The sequence below is a fragment of the Trachinotus anak genome, unplaced genomic scaffold, assembly GCF_046630095.1.
Source record: "Trachinotus anak isolate AG129_WGS33_773 ecotype Australia unplaced genomic scaffold, CSIRO_AGI_Tana_v1 ptg000015l, whole genome shotgun sequence".
Classification (NCBI taxonomy): Eukaryota; Metazoa; Chordata; class Actinopteri; order Carangiformes; family Carangidae; genus Trachinotus; species Trachinotus anak.
In genome coordinates, this window is record NW_027273866.1 from 6,045,210 (window position 1) to 6,059,782 (window position 14,573).

General features: G+C 39.5%; 1 protein-coding gene across 7 annotated transcripts in view; it reads left to right on the top strand.

Moving 5' to 3' along the window:
* Positions 1–14,573, top strand: part of LOC139633366 (brain-enriched guanylate kinase-associated protein) — a 60,907-nt gene that overhangs the window by 17,517 nt on the left and 28,817 nt on the right. For 3 of the 7 annotated variants that reach the window (XM_071498995.1, XM_071498996.1, XM_071498997.1), the window contains 2 exons: positions 5,425–5,456; positions 5,648–5,767. Coding sequence is in view for 3 of the 7 variants with exons in the window: in XM_071498994.1 (XP_071355095.1) it covers positions 5,425–5,456 (32 nt within the window). In the remaining 4 variants the exon portion in view is untranslated. Of the gene's footprint in view, positions 1–3,445; positions 5,457–5,647; positions 5,768–14,573 lie in introns of those variants that run through there. The other 4 variants (XM_071498999.1, XM_071499000.1, XM_071498994.1 and 1 more) reach the window with 2 other exon arrangements.

Consider the following 14,573-nt stretch of genomic DNA (forward strand, 5'->3'; position numbering starts at 1 on the left):
TACAGTAAAAACAAACCAAGTTTTGAGATACTGGGAGCAAAAAGATATCAACTCAGGTAAAACAACCTTACTATTAAAAGTCTGACCACATTCACTGATTGTATTTAATCATAACAGCTGACATATTGTGGAGTACAATGTATAATAAATGAGCCCAGTAACAATGCAAGAATTCATATAAGATGAGACATCCTCCAACACACCTACTTTGTAACTGCAATTGCATGATCAGCACTCAGCCAGTCAAACAGAGGATGATCATGGTTTCAACTGTCCTCTCATTTTGCATTTATTTATAAAATTTATTTATAAGATCAATCTTCTAACAACATTCAAAGGATCAAACTAGCTGAATAAGAATTAAAAGGATCAGTTTAGCCCGATAACAGCATGATAGCCTGAATTAGTTAAGCCATATTTGAAAAAACAGGGCCCTGTTTGCACCACAGAGTCCACAAAACACAACCTTATCACCAGACGAGAATGTTGACTGCCACATTCAGTGACATGTTCCCACAATATCTGAAATGGTAATTACATGTATGTTAAAGAGATAAGAACATTTTGTTACAGTTTTTTAGAGAATGAACATTAATGTTCTTCACTACATAGAAGGCATACTACTTCCCGCAGTGACAATCAAATATTGGCACTAGATCTAGTTCAGGTGGAGCAGAATTGTCCAGTGTGAATGGAATTCCTGGGATAGTCTTCTGGGTTGCACAACACCATGTCAACAATTTGACAACAAAAGAAAAAGGACTATTTCTTTGGTAGAAATTGTGAATATTTGGTAGTGTTGTTGTTGGACTAACTTGGGTGACATTGCATCCCACTGTCTTTCTCTCAACACTTCTGTTGGCAGTGGAAGAGTGTAAACTACAGTCTGCCTCTACTGATGTGCCACTCTGTGCTTTTAACATGATAGTGAGGAGTTTTGGGCCAAGAACATAAAGGCTTTGCTCAGCCCTATGAACATACAGCAGGGTTGCATTTACTCAGATCCGTTCATCATTTCCAGAGGTGTATCTTGTTTGATAGTGATTGTTTCTAAAATTAGTTTAAGATTAGAAGTTGTTCTAAACCTACATTAGGATGTTTTAACAGCATTTTAAACAGCACGTTGGTAGGAAAAGAGCTACAGGCTCTTACTACAGTTTGACTGAAAACCTTCAACACACAGGATCAAGCTGAGGACCGCAGATACACACCACATCTACAGTAGCTGAGATTTTATTACATCATATGCACTTATTATGTCATGCACAGTTACTTCGTTATGAGTTATTGTGAGTATAATTCTAAGAAATTATTTCAGAGAGAAAAACACACTCTCTTCGCAGCTGTGAGCCATGTCTCCTCATAGTGCAGTAAGAGTAGATGTAGATTGCTGAAAATCGTGAGCAAACTGAATAAGATTACACAAGCCTCTGATGATTTCACTCAGTCTCTATTCAAGGCTTTGATATAGTGTATTGCATCACATTCTGCCTTGTTAGTTCAATATTACTCTTCTCAGACCTATTAGAGGTGAATCATTTATGTTTGGTGTTTTGCTTAATTGCATCTGACACATCACCCACTTGCCATACCAAATAAAATCTGCCAACATGATTATTCATTAACTTGATGTGAATGGGGGATCTGAGTTTATCTAGTGCTGTACATGCATAGGAATGTAGTGCATGTGCAGAGTATACCCTCGCTCTAACTCCCTCTATTCAAAGACAAACTCAAAGCATGACCTGCAGTTTGAATGAATCTTTTCTCACTAGATGTGCACTTTCACAGCCAGGATGTTCTCAAAGGAGTGCTACGGTAAAGGTCTATATTACTTCTCATTTAAATGCATTAGCATCTTTCTGCCCTGCAAACATCCAACAGAGAGATAGCAAAGAGAAAGTATTGGTCCCTTTGGCATGCGATATTAAAAATACATCCACCCTTATTTACTGTTTATTTACTCAGAGCCTAGAGAAAAGAGACAGGCTTGGGATTCAACAAATTTCACTATGCTGCTTGGCTGCCTGTGTGAAGGTGGCTAATATATTAATAATTTAAACGCTTTCCTCCATCTTTTTTTGTGCTTTTGAGCCTCAGGCTTAGAAATGCCACTTAGTATTATACCTTCTCACACCATGCTCCATGGTTGTACTAATGCTCTGCTGTGTAATGGGTGGACCTTGACCAATGTCCAACAGTGAGGAAGCAGGGACATGTTTGAGATGCAGCACCCTGATTAGAATTTACTCACTGGATGGCAGCTCCCTAGCAACTGTTCAGCTGAGGAATGGGTGTATGTGGTGAAAGGGATACATTTGGTATGAAGACACAAAACTGCTGTTTGGCAGCTTTTCACACAGTTACTGACTTGAGAGCAGGTCATTGAACAGACAAGAGGAGGGAAAGCAAAAATGTGAAAATTGGTCTTCTGTGAAGGCAATCTGGAGGAAACACATGTTTTGTAATATCAGTGATGAATTCTACACTTACGCAAATTAGACGTTCCTAAATCCAGTATAATAAAATGGTAAATTTGTACACTAACTTATTCCACTGTCACCCCAGTGTGATCATATAAAGCACGGATGTATGAAAATGTTTGGATACATGAGATGTTTCGTTTATTTCTGCAGTGAAAAGAGATAAGCACAACATCTGCAGCAATTAAAACAGTAAAAAGTTTAACAGTAATTGTGACATTGTGCAAAGGTTCGGGCACCCCACTAAGTGAGTGCTTAGTAATTGGCAGATATCAAAGCTTGCAAACACTTTTTGTAGCCAGGAGAAAGGTGTCAAACTTTTACTGATGCCACTGTTTAATTTTTCTTTATATTATATTTTTTAAAGTACATTAAATAAAAAGAAACAGTAAATTAGCATGTGCGCATTTTTAATGTCTCTTTGCTGCGGGAGTTGTATTTACTTCTTTTCACTTTAAAAATAAAAAAATGCAATTTGTCCAAATATTTGCATACAAATAGTTTCAGTCCTGATGGATTTGGCAACATATGTGGTTACTGTAACAGCATCTTAAGTACCAGAGCTTTGTTTAAAATGTCACAACTATCAACCGCTGTGTGCAGCAAACAAACCTTCAGCAGCTACTGCGAGACATACAACAAAAGACCAGCTAGTGTATGTGTTTACAAAGCAGTTAAAAAGAAAAAGGGCTTACAGGACTCATTCATGGTAAGACTTAACTTATGATCGAATGCTGTCTTCCCACTTAACATTAAAGACATGCTTGCAACAGCTTTTTGTCTTTTGCATCACATACTACAAGCATGCATTGTTTCCTGTGAGTGGTCCAACTGTTATCATGAAGACTACTACTGTTAAAAAGTGGTGGCCGTAAATAGTATCAAAAATGGGCTCTGGTGTAATGAAGATCTGAAGAGTTACAATATTACTTCAAAGTGTAACTTTGAAGAAACATCGGGCTGAAAAGCAGAGTTTTCCCTCTAGTTGAAGGTTTCACGTCTGTCGCACCTCTGATGAGCATGCCCATTGATGGGTGTGGTCCCAAGTGTGTTTGCACCAGTAACCACACCCAACAGTGATGTGACAAGGTACTGACACATCCAGGAGGACACTTCTACATCACTGTAGCAAGGTGGAAGGTTAAACCACTGGAGGTCAGCAAAAACATGATTTTTAGCTGCTGCTGAGTTGCTCTTTAATGATTAATTAAAATCCTTTTTTTGTGTGTTTGTCATCTTATTCTTATTGTTGTTAAGAATATGAATATGTTTTATTACGGTTATTACTGATGTGAACTAACTGGGAACCAGCAGTTAGTTGGTGGTGGTAGGTTACCCTTAAGTTTACACTTTTCACTAAATGAATGCACATCCATAGTAGCTGCTGCTGCAGATGATCATTCAGTGTTGCCTTCCAGGAATGCCAATCCACTCCTCCTCCTCTTCCTCCTCCTCCTCCCTCTTTCTGGGCTTGCCCTCCCCACACAGAGGGATGCTGGGATGGAGGGATGGACAGAGGGGATTACTGAGCGTTGTCTCATTCAGTAGCAGTATGAGTCATCCTGCTGTAACACTCGAAACTGTTTGTAACACCCACGCAAACTACACAACACCATAAGGCAGAGCACACACATGCTCACAAATACACACTGCACTCTCACATACTGCATGTCGAAGCCGTATACCTGTGGCATTCATTATACCTCGCTGAATCCTCAAACTATAAGTCCTGAAGCTGGACAAACCACAACACAAACAGTAACTTCCTGCAGCACACACATATGTATATATATATATAGGTTTTATCACTGTAGTGTCAGTTAAGTCAAATTATTATTATTATTTTGTTCTTAGTTGTGGACCTTGACTGCACATATGCTCTACCATGTCGACTCAGGACTTCAGGAACTGCACTGAGTAATTGGTTCTGCACCAAAGAATTAAGCCTAAGAGAAAAATGTAGATGTTAAAGGCACGTGTGAAATCCAAGCCATATATAATGTATGTGCAACAAACAAATGTATGCAAGGTCCTGTTGTCTAATTCAACTCTATTTGAGTTTACAAATATATGAGCGCGTGATGGAGCATAACAGAGTGGGAGCGGGGTGTTACCCCCATCCACTCTGTTTTTAAAATCACGCTGTATGTTGACATTTAGGGAAACATGTTTATTTGTTTTCTTGCTATGACTGAGCTGAGAAGATTGACACCACTTGGGAGCCTGTGAAATAAATACGAAGCTAATGCTGGAGGCCAGTTAGCTTAGACGGCTAGCTGCCACATAGAAACCCTGGGTGAAACGCAATTTGTAATTTTTACATTTCAGTTTCTGCACGGATTAAACAAAGGAGTTGAAACATGTTAATTAGTGAGCTTTTGTGGTGCTGCTAGGCAGATTTTTTCTTGTCTTTGCAGAGAGCCAAGCTAGCTGTTCCCACTTGTTTCCACTCTTTATGCTACAACAAGCTAACCTGCTGCTGATATTTACCCTACATCGGAGCTTCTTTTAAATTGACCTGCAGTTATTTTTACTTTGTTTACCGTCTTACTTTTGAATGACAGAACTTTTCATGTTCTGTCATTCATCTTTTCTGTTTCTCTCTTTCCCTTTCAACAACTACAGTATGTGAGCCTTGGGCACTTTCTCTGCACTTCTGCAGCACACAGCATTTTTCTTTAGCACTGCTAATCTGTCATTTCTTTCTCTGTGTCTCTCTCCCTCCTCCTTCTTTCACTTAATGCTCTCAATACTGATATAGCATGAGTGCTGAGAGTGAGAAATAATGGATATATTTGTTTGCCGAGACATAGCCACTGAGAGCTCGTTAAACACCAGATAAGAGGCACTCCACGGCATGCAGTGGCAGCAGCGGCGCCAGATAAATCTGCTTGATAAATAAATCTAATCATTTCACCCTCTCTTCTTGTCTTCCTACCAGGAATCTGATGGAGAGATGCAGCATGACACGAGGTTAGTCACTTTCACTCTCACCTCCTCTTTTCCCCGGCTGTGACACCACCACCACACCTCTCTCTCTCTCCTCTCCATCACTCCCATGTAACCCCTCCCCTCCCCAATACACCTCCTCCTGCTCCATTCAATTCTCAGCTCCCTCTCTCACTTTCTCTCTCTCTTCCCTTGTCTCTCTCTCTGCCTACCAGCTTGTCTCCAGTCAGAATTAGAGGAGGCTTTTTCTAAATGCATGCCGCTCTGAGGGGATGCACAGGCACATGAATATTGTGATCTTATCTGCTGAAAATGAGGCGAAAAGCATATAAACGGTAAGATGAGAGAGAGAGGAGAAGTGCATGCCTGGTTTTATTAGCTGCTCTGTGATAAGTGTGTGTAGTTGCTTTGCCACACTTATGAAAAATAATGACTGTTGCGCGAGCTCTTTTGTAGCTTTTGTGCCGTTCTGTCCATGTGTTGCGTAGCCTGAGAGGTTTGACAAAGAGGGTTGGGTAGACAGTTGTGCAATCCACAGTACAGCATGTCTGGAGAATATGAATACATGTTGTGCAGCGTGTGTGAGCACACTGAAGCTTTTTGTCACCGTGATCTCTGCAGCAAAAGAAGTGAGGTTGCTCAGGACTATCTAATTTAGTCGAAGTAAATATTTTTTTGCTCAGTTGATTCAGCTGTCATTTGGATTGTACTAGTGTGAGAATAATGGGTCACCAAATGTTTTCACAACCCTCAATTAACTCTCATATTCATTCACTGGGCAAGATGATACCACAGAGAGGCAATTATGGCCGAACAAGCGCATCATGAGAGAGAAAGTTGTTCTCATTAAACTGAACTCCTCACCTTGTATAGATTGACAGAGAAAGAGATCCGTAATGTTGCCTTTCACTTGATGAGTTCCAAAAAGGCACATGATGCAGCAAGCACATCATGAAGTCTTCCTCCATATGGTGCCTTTAGGTGGCTTCATAATCTGCATAACATGATCAGAACATCTAGAAGTTAATTGCTTTCACCTCCAGTCTTAACTCGCAGCATGTGAGGAAGCATTGATTTTGGAGATGATCCCCACTTCCTGTTATATAATTAAAGCAAACAGCACTTCGAATAAGGTGCTGTCCAGAGGGAAACTTTGGGTCTTTGAAGTGAGTTTCAAACTTCCTGTACAGTGGAAAGAGCTTTAATTAATCTGGTGGGGAAAACAATGTGTGCTAACCCTTTCAGCGCTTTGAGTTACATTAGTTAATTTACTTACTTAATTTACTTTGTGTGTTGGTGAATGTGGAAGGGCAGGCATGAAAAGTTTTGGCTTCAGCCAACTCAAGAGGAGAGAGAGAGAGAAGAGGTTCAAGATCGCTTATCGCATTAATGTGTTGACTGTTAATGGTCCAGAGATGGACTAATAGATGTAATGTAAGTTAAGATGTCTTCAGGTTTTGGAAAATAAAAGGAAAAGGAAAAAATAAAGTATCATGAGTGGAAAGATTGCACTAAAATGGCATGCAGCTTTAATACAGTACTATGTATGAAATGACGGGCAGTGTTACATTTATTCAATGTCCCTTGTCACTATAACAACTCAGTGTATGACATTTTCATGCATAATTCATCATTAGGTTTTTTGGTGCGACAACCAAAAGCTCTACATAAATATTTGATTATTTTAATGGTTAAATACTTAAAATGCATCGAAAGATGTGACTTAATGAGTGTTGAAGGCTGTCCAAACAAATCATCAGCTCCACAACCACCAGCAGTGCACCATGCACTGCTCCTCCTCAGTCTTCTGAAATGATTCTTGTCATAGATAATAAGCCAAAGCTTATCACAGAGAGCTGTTTTGATCAAAGCTCAATTAGATCGGTGCCAACAAAGTTGAGATTATCATGCGCTGACAAAGCATTTCAAACTCACTGCCTTCACATTCAGCATGAACAGTATGAACTGTACATGAGAGAATGGGCACATTCAGAGAAGTCAGTTTTTATGAGATTTATGAGTTTTTGATTATAGTAGATAATTGAAACTTCATAGTAAGTCTCATATTTTCCATATTAATTTAATTAATTTAATTAATCCAATTTTCTGCCTCAAAGTTTCATGTATGGTGGATTGCTGTAACTGCTATTCTTCATATATTTTTAGACTATTAATATCCTCTTTATGAGGTGAAGTGCTGAGCCTGTTCACTGGTGCCAGGCAGACACAAGAAAATGCTGAACTTTCCAAAGACTAAAATATAAACATCACTGTCAAAGCTGAAATGATGATGTTGCCAAAAGGTGGGTGTCGTGTACAGGGACACTGTGCCTCTAAAGTAAAAAAAAAAAAAAAAGTTGCACCTTTTCTCTAAAGAAAAACTGAATTTTATTGAAGAATTCAATGACTTTCCGCAAGTGTACTGGAGGTGTCTGTACATGAGAGCACAAAATCACAGTCATAGCTTCTGAGACTAGTTTTAAACCAAGGACAGAAAAGTGATTAAAACAGCACAAACAGCCGAGATGTTAAAAAATGCATGAAAAAAAAAAGTTGTATTGGCTTCACTTGACTCTCTGTGACTTTTAATTAGGTCTGCACAAATGTTTCAGCTTACCTTCATCGGGTGTATCTACCCATGATCCGCTTTGCCTCCAGCAACAGCCCCTGGGAGACATCACTAGCCCACTCTGCTTCACTCCTACTTTGAGGAATATGCCTAAAGAGGCTTTGTTTGTTCATCTCTCGTCTTTCCCTAAGCTAGGCACGTAGAATTCAAAAGCAGCTGCTGTACGACGGCTCCCTTCAGGTTAGCCCAGAGCAGTTTACCACCTCCCCGCTCCCTCATTCTTCTGTCTAATTATTTCCAAGACGGTGAAATCAGAGCTTTATGCAGGAGCCATTTGTAAAGGGTGGACTACTGTAGCATGTAGAGGTAGGTGATGAGGAATCTGCCTTGGAGCATACTCAAGGGGTTGGCTTTGTCTTTGGGTGTGCATATGCATCTGTATTCTCTTATTTAAACCCCGGTGAATCACATGTCTAAGTCTTAAGACTCCTGCTCTCTTTGACATCCCACCTCACCACCCTCATCGCTCCCAGGACTCTTGGAGATACGTCTGTCTGCCACACAGCATTTATACGGCTCAGTCAAAGGCAACAGGACAGGGTCAGCTGAGCAAAATAAGCCTCTGGAGCGCACATACAGAAGACCTCAAGTGTCATATAAACACAGAGCCTATGTACTGTATGTCACATATAAAACAGAGAAAAATACATCTCTTCAAAATAAAGGTTTTAACTTCTCGTACCCACTCAGACTTTTTTGGCATTGATGAACTATTTTTTCTTTGTTCATGCAGCTTACTAATGCATTAGCTTCAGTCCTGATCTCTCTTGTTCAGTGTCATGGTTCAGAGACTGCTTATATTACATCATTAATAATTTGTTGATATAGCCTCTGTCTTTTCGGACTGCAAAAAACATGTTGTTTCGACAGACAAGAGCCTTTTTACCAGACACATACCAACAAGCACTCAGCACTCTTACAAGCTACGTGTTGAACAAACTGTGCACCTCAATAAATACCTCATTGCACCCCGGAGGGCTGTGCATGCTGCCATATGTTCAGCCAACATGCACACACTCTCACCAACCCCTGGTCCCCTCCTGCAGCGAAAGCATGGTGGACTTCCAGATGTCCAAGCTGGGCTGTGATGATAAAGAGAAAAGGCTTGAAGATGAAAAGAGCAGGATTCTTTCTTCAAAGACGAAATTTGGTCGTCATGGCCTTTTGTACCTCTTTGTGCTCTGCAGTGCTGAGCTGAGCTACTACTCCACATACTGTGCCCTACAGGAAGGACAGTACTTTATAATCTACAATTTCTCAGTTCAGATTCAGAAGGTGGTTATTTGGAAGAAGTAGTAGTTCATGTTATTATCTATAACATTATGAATGGATGCCTGTGCTTTTATTTTTGTAGTTTTATTTGCAGAAAAGAGTGTGACACGGGTTGATGTGCTGTATGAAATTTTCTTATTAAATCCAGTCAACAAATATTCAATCAATCAATTTGTGGACAACAGCAATGTCAGCAAAGACTGCTTTGTGTCGACAAACAAATACAGACAGCATCATTTTACAGCTACAATAATAAATATATTTGTTTTAACAATCAAACAAATGACTACTTGTATGAGAAAATAGTCACACTTAGAATTATCCAGTTCCCCTTCAGTGCTGTGCAGCATTTTAGCATCTTTCAGCTCATAGTTTTGGTTCTTACAGTCCGAGCTTCCGTTCAGTCTCACAGATAGACACAGGTAGCGACCCATTTTGTGAATACAGTGGAGCATTTAGCGGTTAAATAGCCAGATGCTTTCCAGAAGGAATGGAAACCAAACAGAGCTGAAAGAACAGTATTAAAAGAAGAGAATATAGAGCTTGACATTTCATGATATGACCAAGATCACATCTCCAAATTAATGCTAATGTTGTTCCATATCTACTGAGTGTGTAAAACAGGCTACTCTTTGCTAGCACACTGGTCATATCACCTTAAAGGTGGTCATCAATGTTCACAGCTTGTTTCAACTGCCCCCAAGTGACAATTTGATTTTTACAATTTTACATTTAGAATCACTGTCTATTTTAAATACAGCCAACTATAGGGCCAGTTCAAATGATTGATCAGATGATTGATTCTTCATAGAGAAACTGATCGAACTGTCAAACCGGCAGAAGTACAAGAGTAGATGTATAGTATAGCTGAATGTAGTTACCTAACTTAAAACACGACTAAGAGTCTACAGCCTTTATGAGCAAATGCTAAAAGCGGAACCCCATCATACTCACAGTGACAATGCTAACATGCTGATCTTTAGGTTAGGCTGAACGTCTTTATTTTTACTGGTATTTGGTTATAAACCAAAATCCAGACATATTAAAATTGTGACCTGGTGATGGGGCTACATGAAAAGTTCACCAAAGTTATTGTGGTTCATGAATGTCTGTAGACCGACATTACCATCCCCAGATTGAGCCACTAGCATGGCTAAAACCCTGAATAATGCCTTTATTATACTGCCCCTGCACGATATATTTACTGTACCATACCATTTACTATGTGTAGAATGAATCATGAAAAAATAAAATTAAAGTTACTAAATACATAAATAGTGATTAGTATGTCAGCAGGAGCAGTTTCTTTACAGTTTCGAGCTTTAAAATACTTATCTCTCTACAGCGTTGTATCTTAACAGACTGCGAGGGGATCACTTCTGGTCCTCTGCCAGGCTGGGAGCACAGGTATGTCACGACTGTGTTGTCGTGGCAACCTCAGCAAGGTCTGAACTCAAGATGGAGAAATTGAGAAATCTTAACTCTGGATGTGGTCTTAACACACAAATGGATAAATTGTGTGAATCATCCTTTTTGGTGCGCTGCCTCTTTCTTTTCTCTCCCTCACTGCTTGTTTGACGGGTTATGAAGGGGTGAAGGCCACAATAAACTGATAGCCTGCGGAACTGTGTAGCTCTGGAGCCATAATATTGTCTACTTATGTCAGGAAACACAGACCGAAAGAGAGGCAGAGAAGACATGCTGTCGACAAATACAGCAGTATAAAACATAAAATCTTTATCAGGTTTTTTAATTTCACATACTGGGAAAGGAGTCAAAATTTAAAGCAATCTCGTATTTGTGCCTTTGGCTAAAAAGGGAATTAAATTTAGGTGGGCTGGAATAGTTTTTCTTCATGAGAAAGTAAACATCTTTGGAATTATAGCTGACTTGAATTTCATTTGACTTGATTAAACTCAAGGCTATTACACTGTCCAAGATGCTGCACAGAAGGTATTCTAGCAAAAAAAAAAATTCAGTCAAAAACTACTCTGTAGCAGAGATCGAAAATCTTTTCATCCTTTATCTGTAAAGAACGAAACACAATGCCAAGAGAACTCTTTTCACAACACAGTGTTATTCCTTCAACATTATGTTATTCCTTTATGTTATAGATAAAAGTAAAAGTAAAATTTAGGGCAAGAAAGTGGTGCAGCTGTACCTAAATTGTCCAGCTTTCAAATCCTCCCTTGTGCAATTCTCTGCCTATTCTCACAGCCTTTTTTGAATTCTTCTGCATAAATCAGGGTAAAAAAGGAGAGCACAGAGAAATCCTTAAAAGCATGTTGAATTTAAAGGAATTCTGATTTAAAATTTCTATTTTTATGGGGCATGAAGTCTTTCCACAAAACATTTCTGGTAGATTGTATGCTTCAACATTAATTGTTGAGTAGCACAGAAAAAAAGATGAAGTTGGTGTTTTAGCTGAAGGCCGATCTCATACCGACTACACAGTCACTGTGGCCAGACTGAGCAGAGCTAAAAACGAGGCGTGAACCTGGCCAAAAAACGACTAAGCCCAGCTGGAACAGCCAAATTTCGGAACCAATAAACTCTGCGATCCCGAACTCTTTTGTTTTTCTTTATTTCATCAACTACAGAGGGACTCTTTCTATCTTCCCGCACATGTATCTGCACGTATTGAAATGTAGGACTGACAATCAAAGAGACAAAGATATATTTATTGATAAATTATATTTGAAAATGGTCAAAACTAAACCAGACCTGAGGTCAAACCTTTATGCAACAAAACTGTAAGAATCTAACAGACTACTGCAAGCTGTTTCATTTGTGGTTTACATAATGAGCCAACTAGATCAAACTAAATCTGATCAAATCACCTCTCCACACACTTCCACTTGAGGCAGGTAGTGTACAGTCACCTTTTGGGTTAACCAGTTTTTTCATAATCCTTTTACCTTCAGTGGATTTTGCCAGGTTTGGAAACTTACTGACTAAATGCAAAAGAATAGACGAGAGGACTCCAGCAATTTAGTATTGTATGTCGGCAAAGTTCAGTGACTTGCCAGACACAGATTAGTGAGCTTGATTTTTAGTGTTGATCAAGCTCCAAAAATGCTAAATCCTAGCCTTCCCATAATGCAACTGTAGCTACTTTTGTTAGACTGTCCCTCTTTAGTAAACAACCATGTCTTCCAAATTTCACACCTTCTGCTTGTGCTGCACACTGTCTAAAAAAGTGTAGTCTCCAAGCCCAATCCAAGCACACACCAGAATCTTATTGAGTGTTGTGACAGGTGGCGATCCAGTCAATGTAAAGATATATGGCACAATGCAGCTTAACAAAGTCAGTTAAAATTGGACTGCGAGGAGCTGTGAGCTGCCAGTACCACATTGTATGGTTTGGCAGAAGTTGGTCACGAATGGGGCTGCAATTTGCTCCTTGTTTAAAGGCACAGTACGCCTTTAGCTCCAACTGCCTTATGAAGCTCTTCAATTGAAAATGGACTTTGTGTTGCACTTTTGGTTTGGTGAGATGGTATTATCTCATTGGGAAACATCAACTGAAGAAATGGACAAGCTGATCAGGGGTTTGTCTTATTGATAAATGGACTACTATCATTCCTAAAGCCTTAAAAACATGCAGAGATTGTAACATAACCAGCCCTGAACTGCACAACACACACACACACACACCACAGCATGATGCGCGAAAGATCCCCTGTGGTGACTCCAGCTGTGGCCCCCTGATGTGATCTGATCTGATCAGGAACAGTGTGAAATCTGCCTACAAATTGTCAAAATTGATTGAACGCTCGCTGTTTCACTCTGAAGCGTGGTACACGCACACACACACAAGCTTCTATTCACACAAATAAAACTTTCATTGCTATGACTGACATGCTGTTTAAAGGGCCAAGGAAACATGAAGGAGCTGGAGGGAGTTTGATGAGTCATAGCGCAGCAGGGGAACCTATTCATTATCAGTTAATTTATCCCCAGGAGCTTTTTGTGTTGGAAAACAGCATTATGGTTAAAAAGCCAGTGAATTCAAACAGATTGACTGTTTGGCCCTGAACTCTGTTTGACATCACCTGAAACAACATCATCAGGTCTGATATTTCTGTCTATCACTGTACATAACCACAGTCCAACACTGCAGATGTTTTAATTCAACCTCGTATGTTTTAGTGGCTTTAGTAATATTGACACATCAGGCATTTATTGTAAAAAGTTGGAGTGCTTTGCAAGTTTTATTAGTTTCAAGGCCAACGAGTTCTTCCTCCTTAACCATTTCAGGTCGAGTCTCTTTTGATATGTAGATAGAAATGAAAGGAGAGATAAACAGTGTGGGGATCACTCCTCAGTTCCAGTTCTTGTCTCCAGGCTGCAAATTGTGTTGACTACTCATCATTGTTGCTCTGGTGACGTAATCCACAGAGCTGTTTTTCTGGCCGCTGGTAGTGGAGCATGCACAAGAGACTGTTGTATTTCTGGATTCTTGCATCAGAGGAAATACACATCACATGGGTCTCAAGCAAAGCTTCACCCACTGTGGTATATGATACCAAGGGAAAAAATAAATTAAAAATGCACCAATTATTATCACTTCTGCTTATGTTTGGTCACTTTTGGCTTTTGATTTATCAAAACTCGGATCTTACTTTTGTAGTTTTGGCCATCATTCATATCAGTAACATTACCAGTGTATTTATCGTGTTAATTTCTAAGGTCTGGAAATGTTTCTACGTAGCTTAGTAAACAGACATCCAGGTTAATCTTTGATATAACTTACTACCGTAGGTGTCCTGTGCAATCACACAGTATTCCCAGCATTCTGGGTGTGCTTACATTTGGTTATACCAAAATAATAAATATAAATAATGCGATTAGACAAATACTTTGACAAGAACCACTTATGGACATGCAGATTATGACTTATGGCGGTCTGTCAGAAGCAAAACCTGAAGTAGTGTGACTTTGACCGCTGTTAGCGTTTTGTTTCCTATCAGCAGTCAGTGGTCATTGGTTCCTTTCAACGTTGATGATAATCTTTCTTTTACCTTAAGTAGTAGTTTTTGTATCTCAACCTAACCAAACTTTAATGTGGTAGTTTGACATTTTAGGAAATAGGAAGTGTAAACATAGAAAGTTGTGGTTTTACAGGCCATTAGGTGCCAGAGATTTTTTGGTAAGACAGTGACTTCCTTGAGTCTCTGCAGGTAACCTTGCAACTTTTAATTGCTACATTTTTTTTCATTCAATCAATCAATCATACT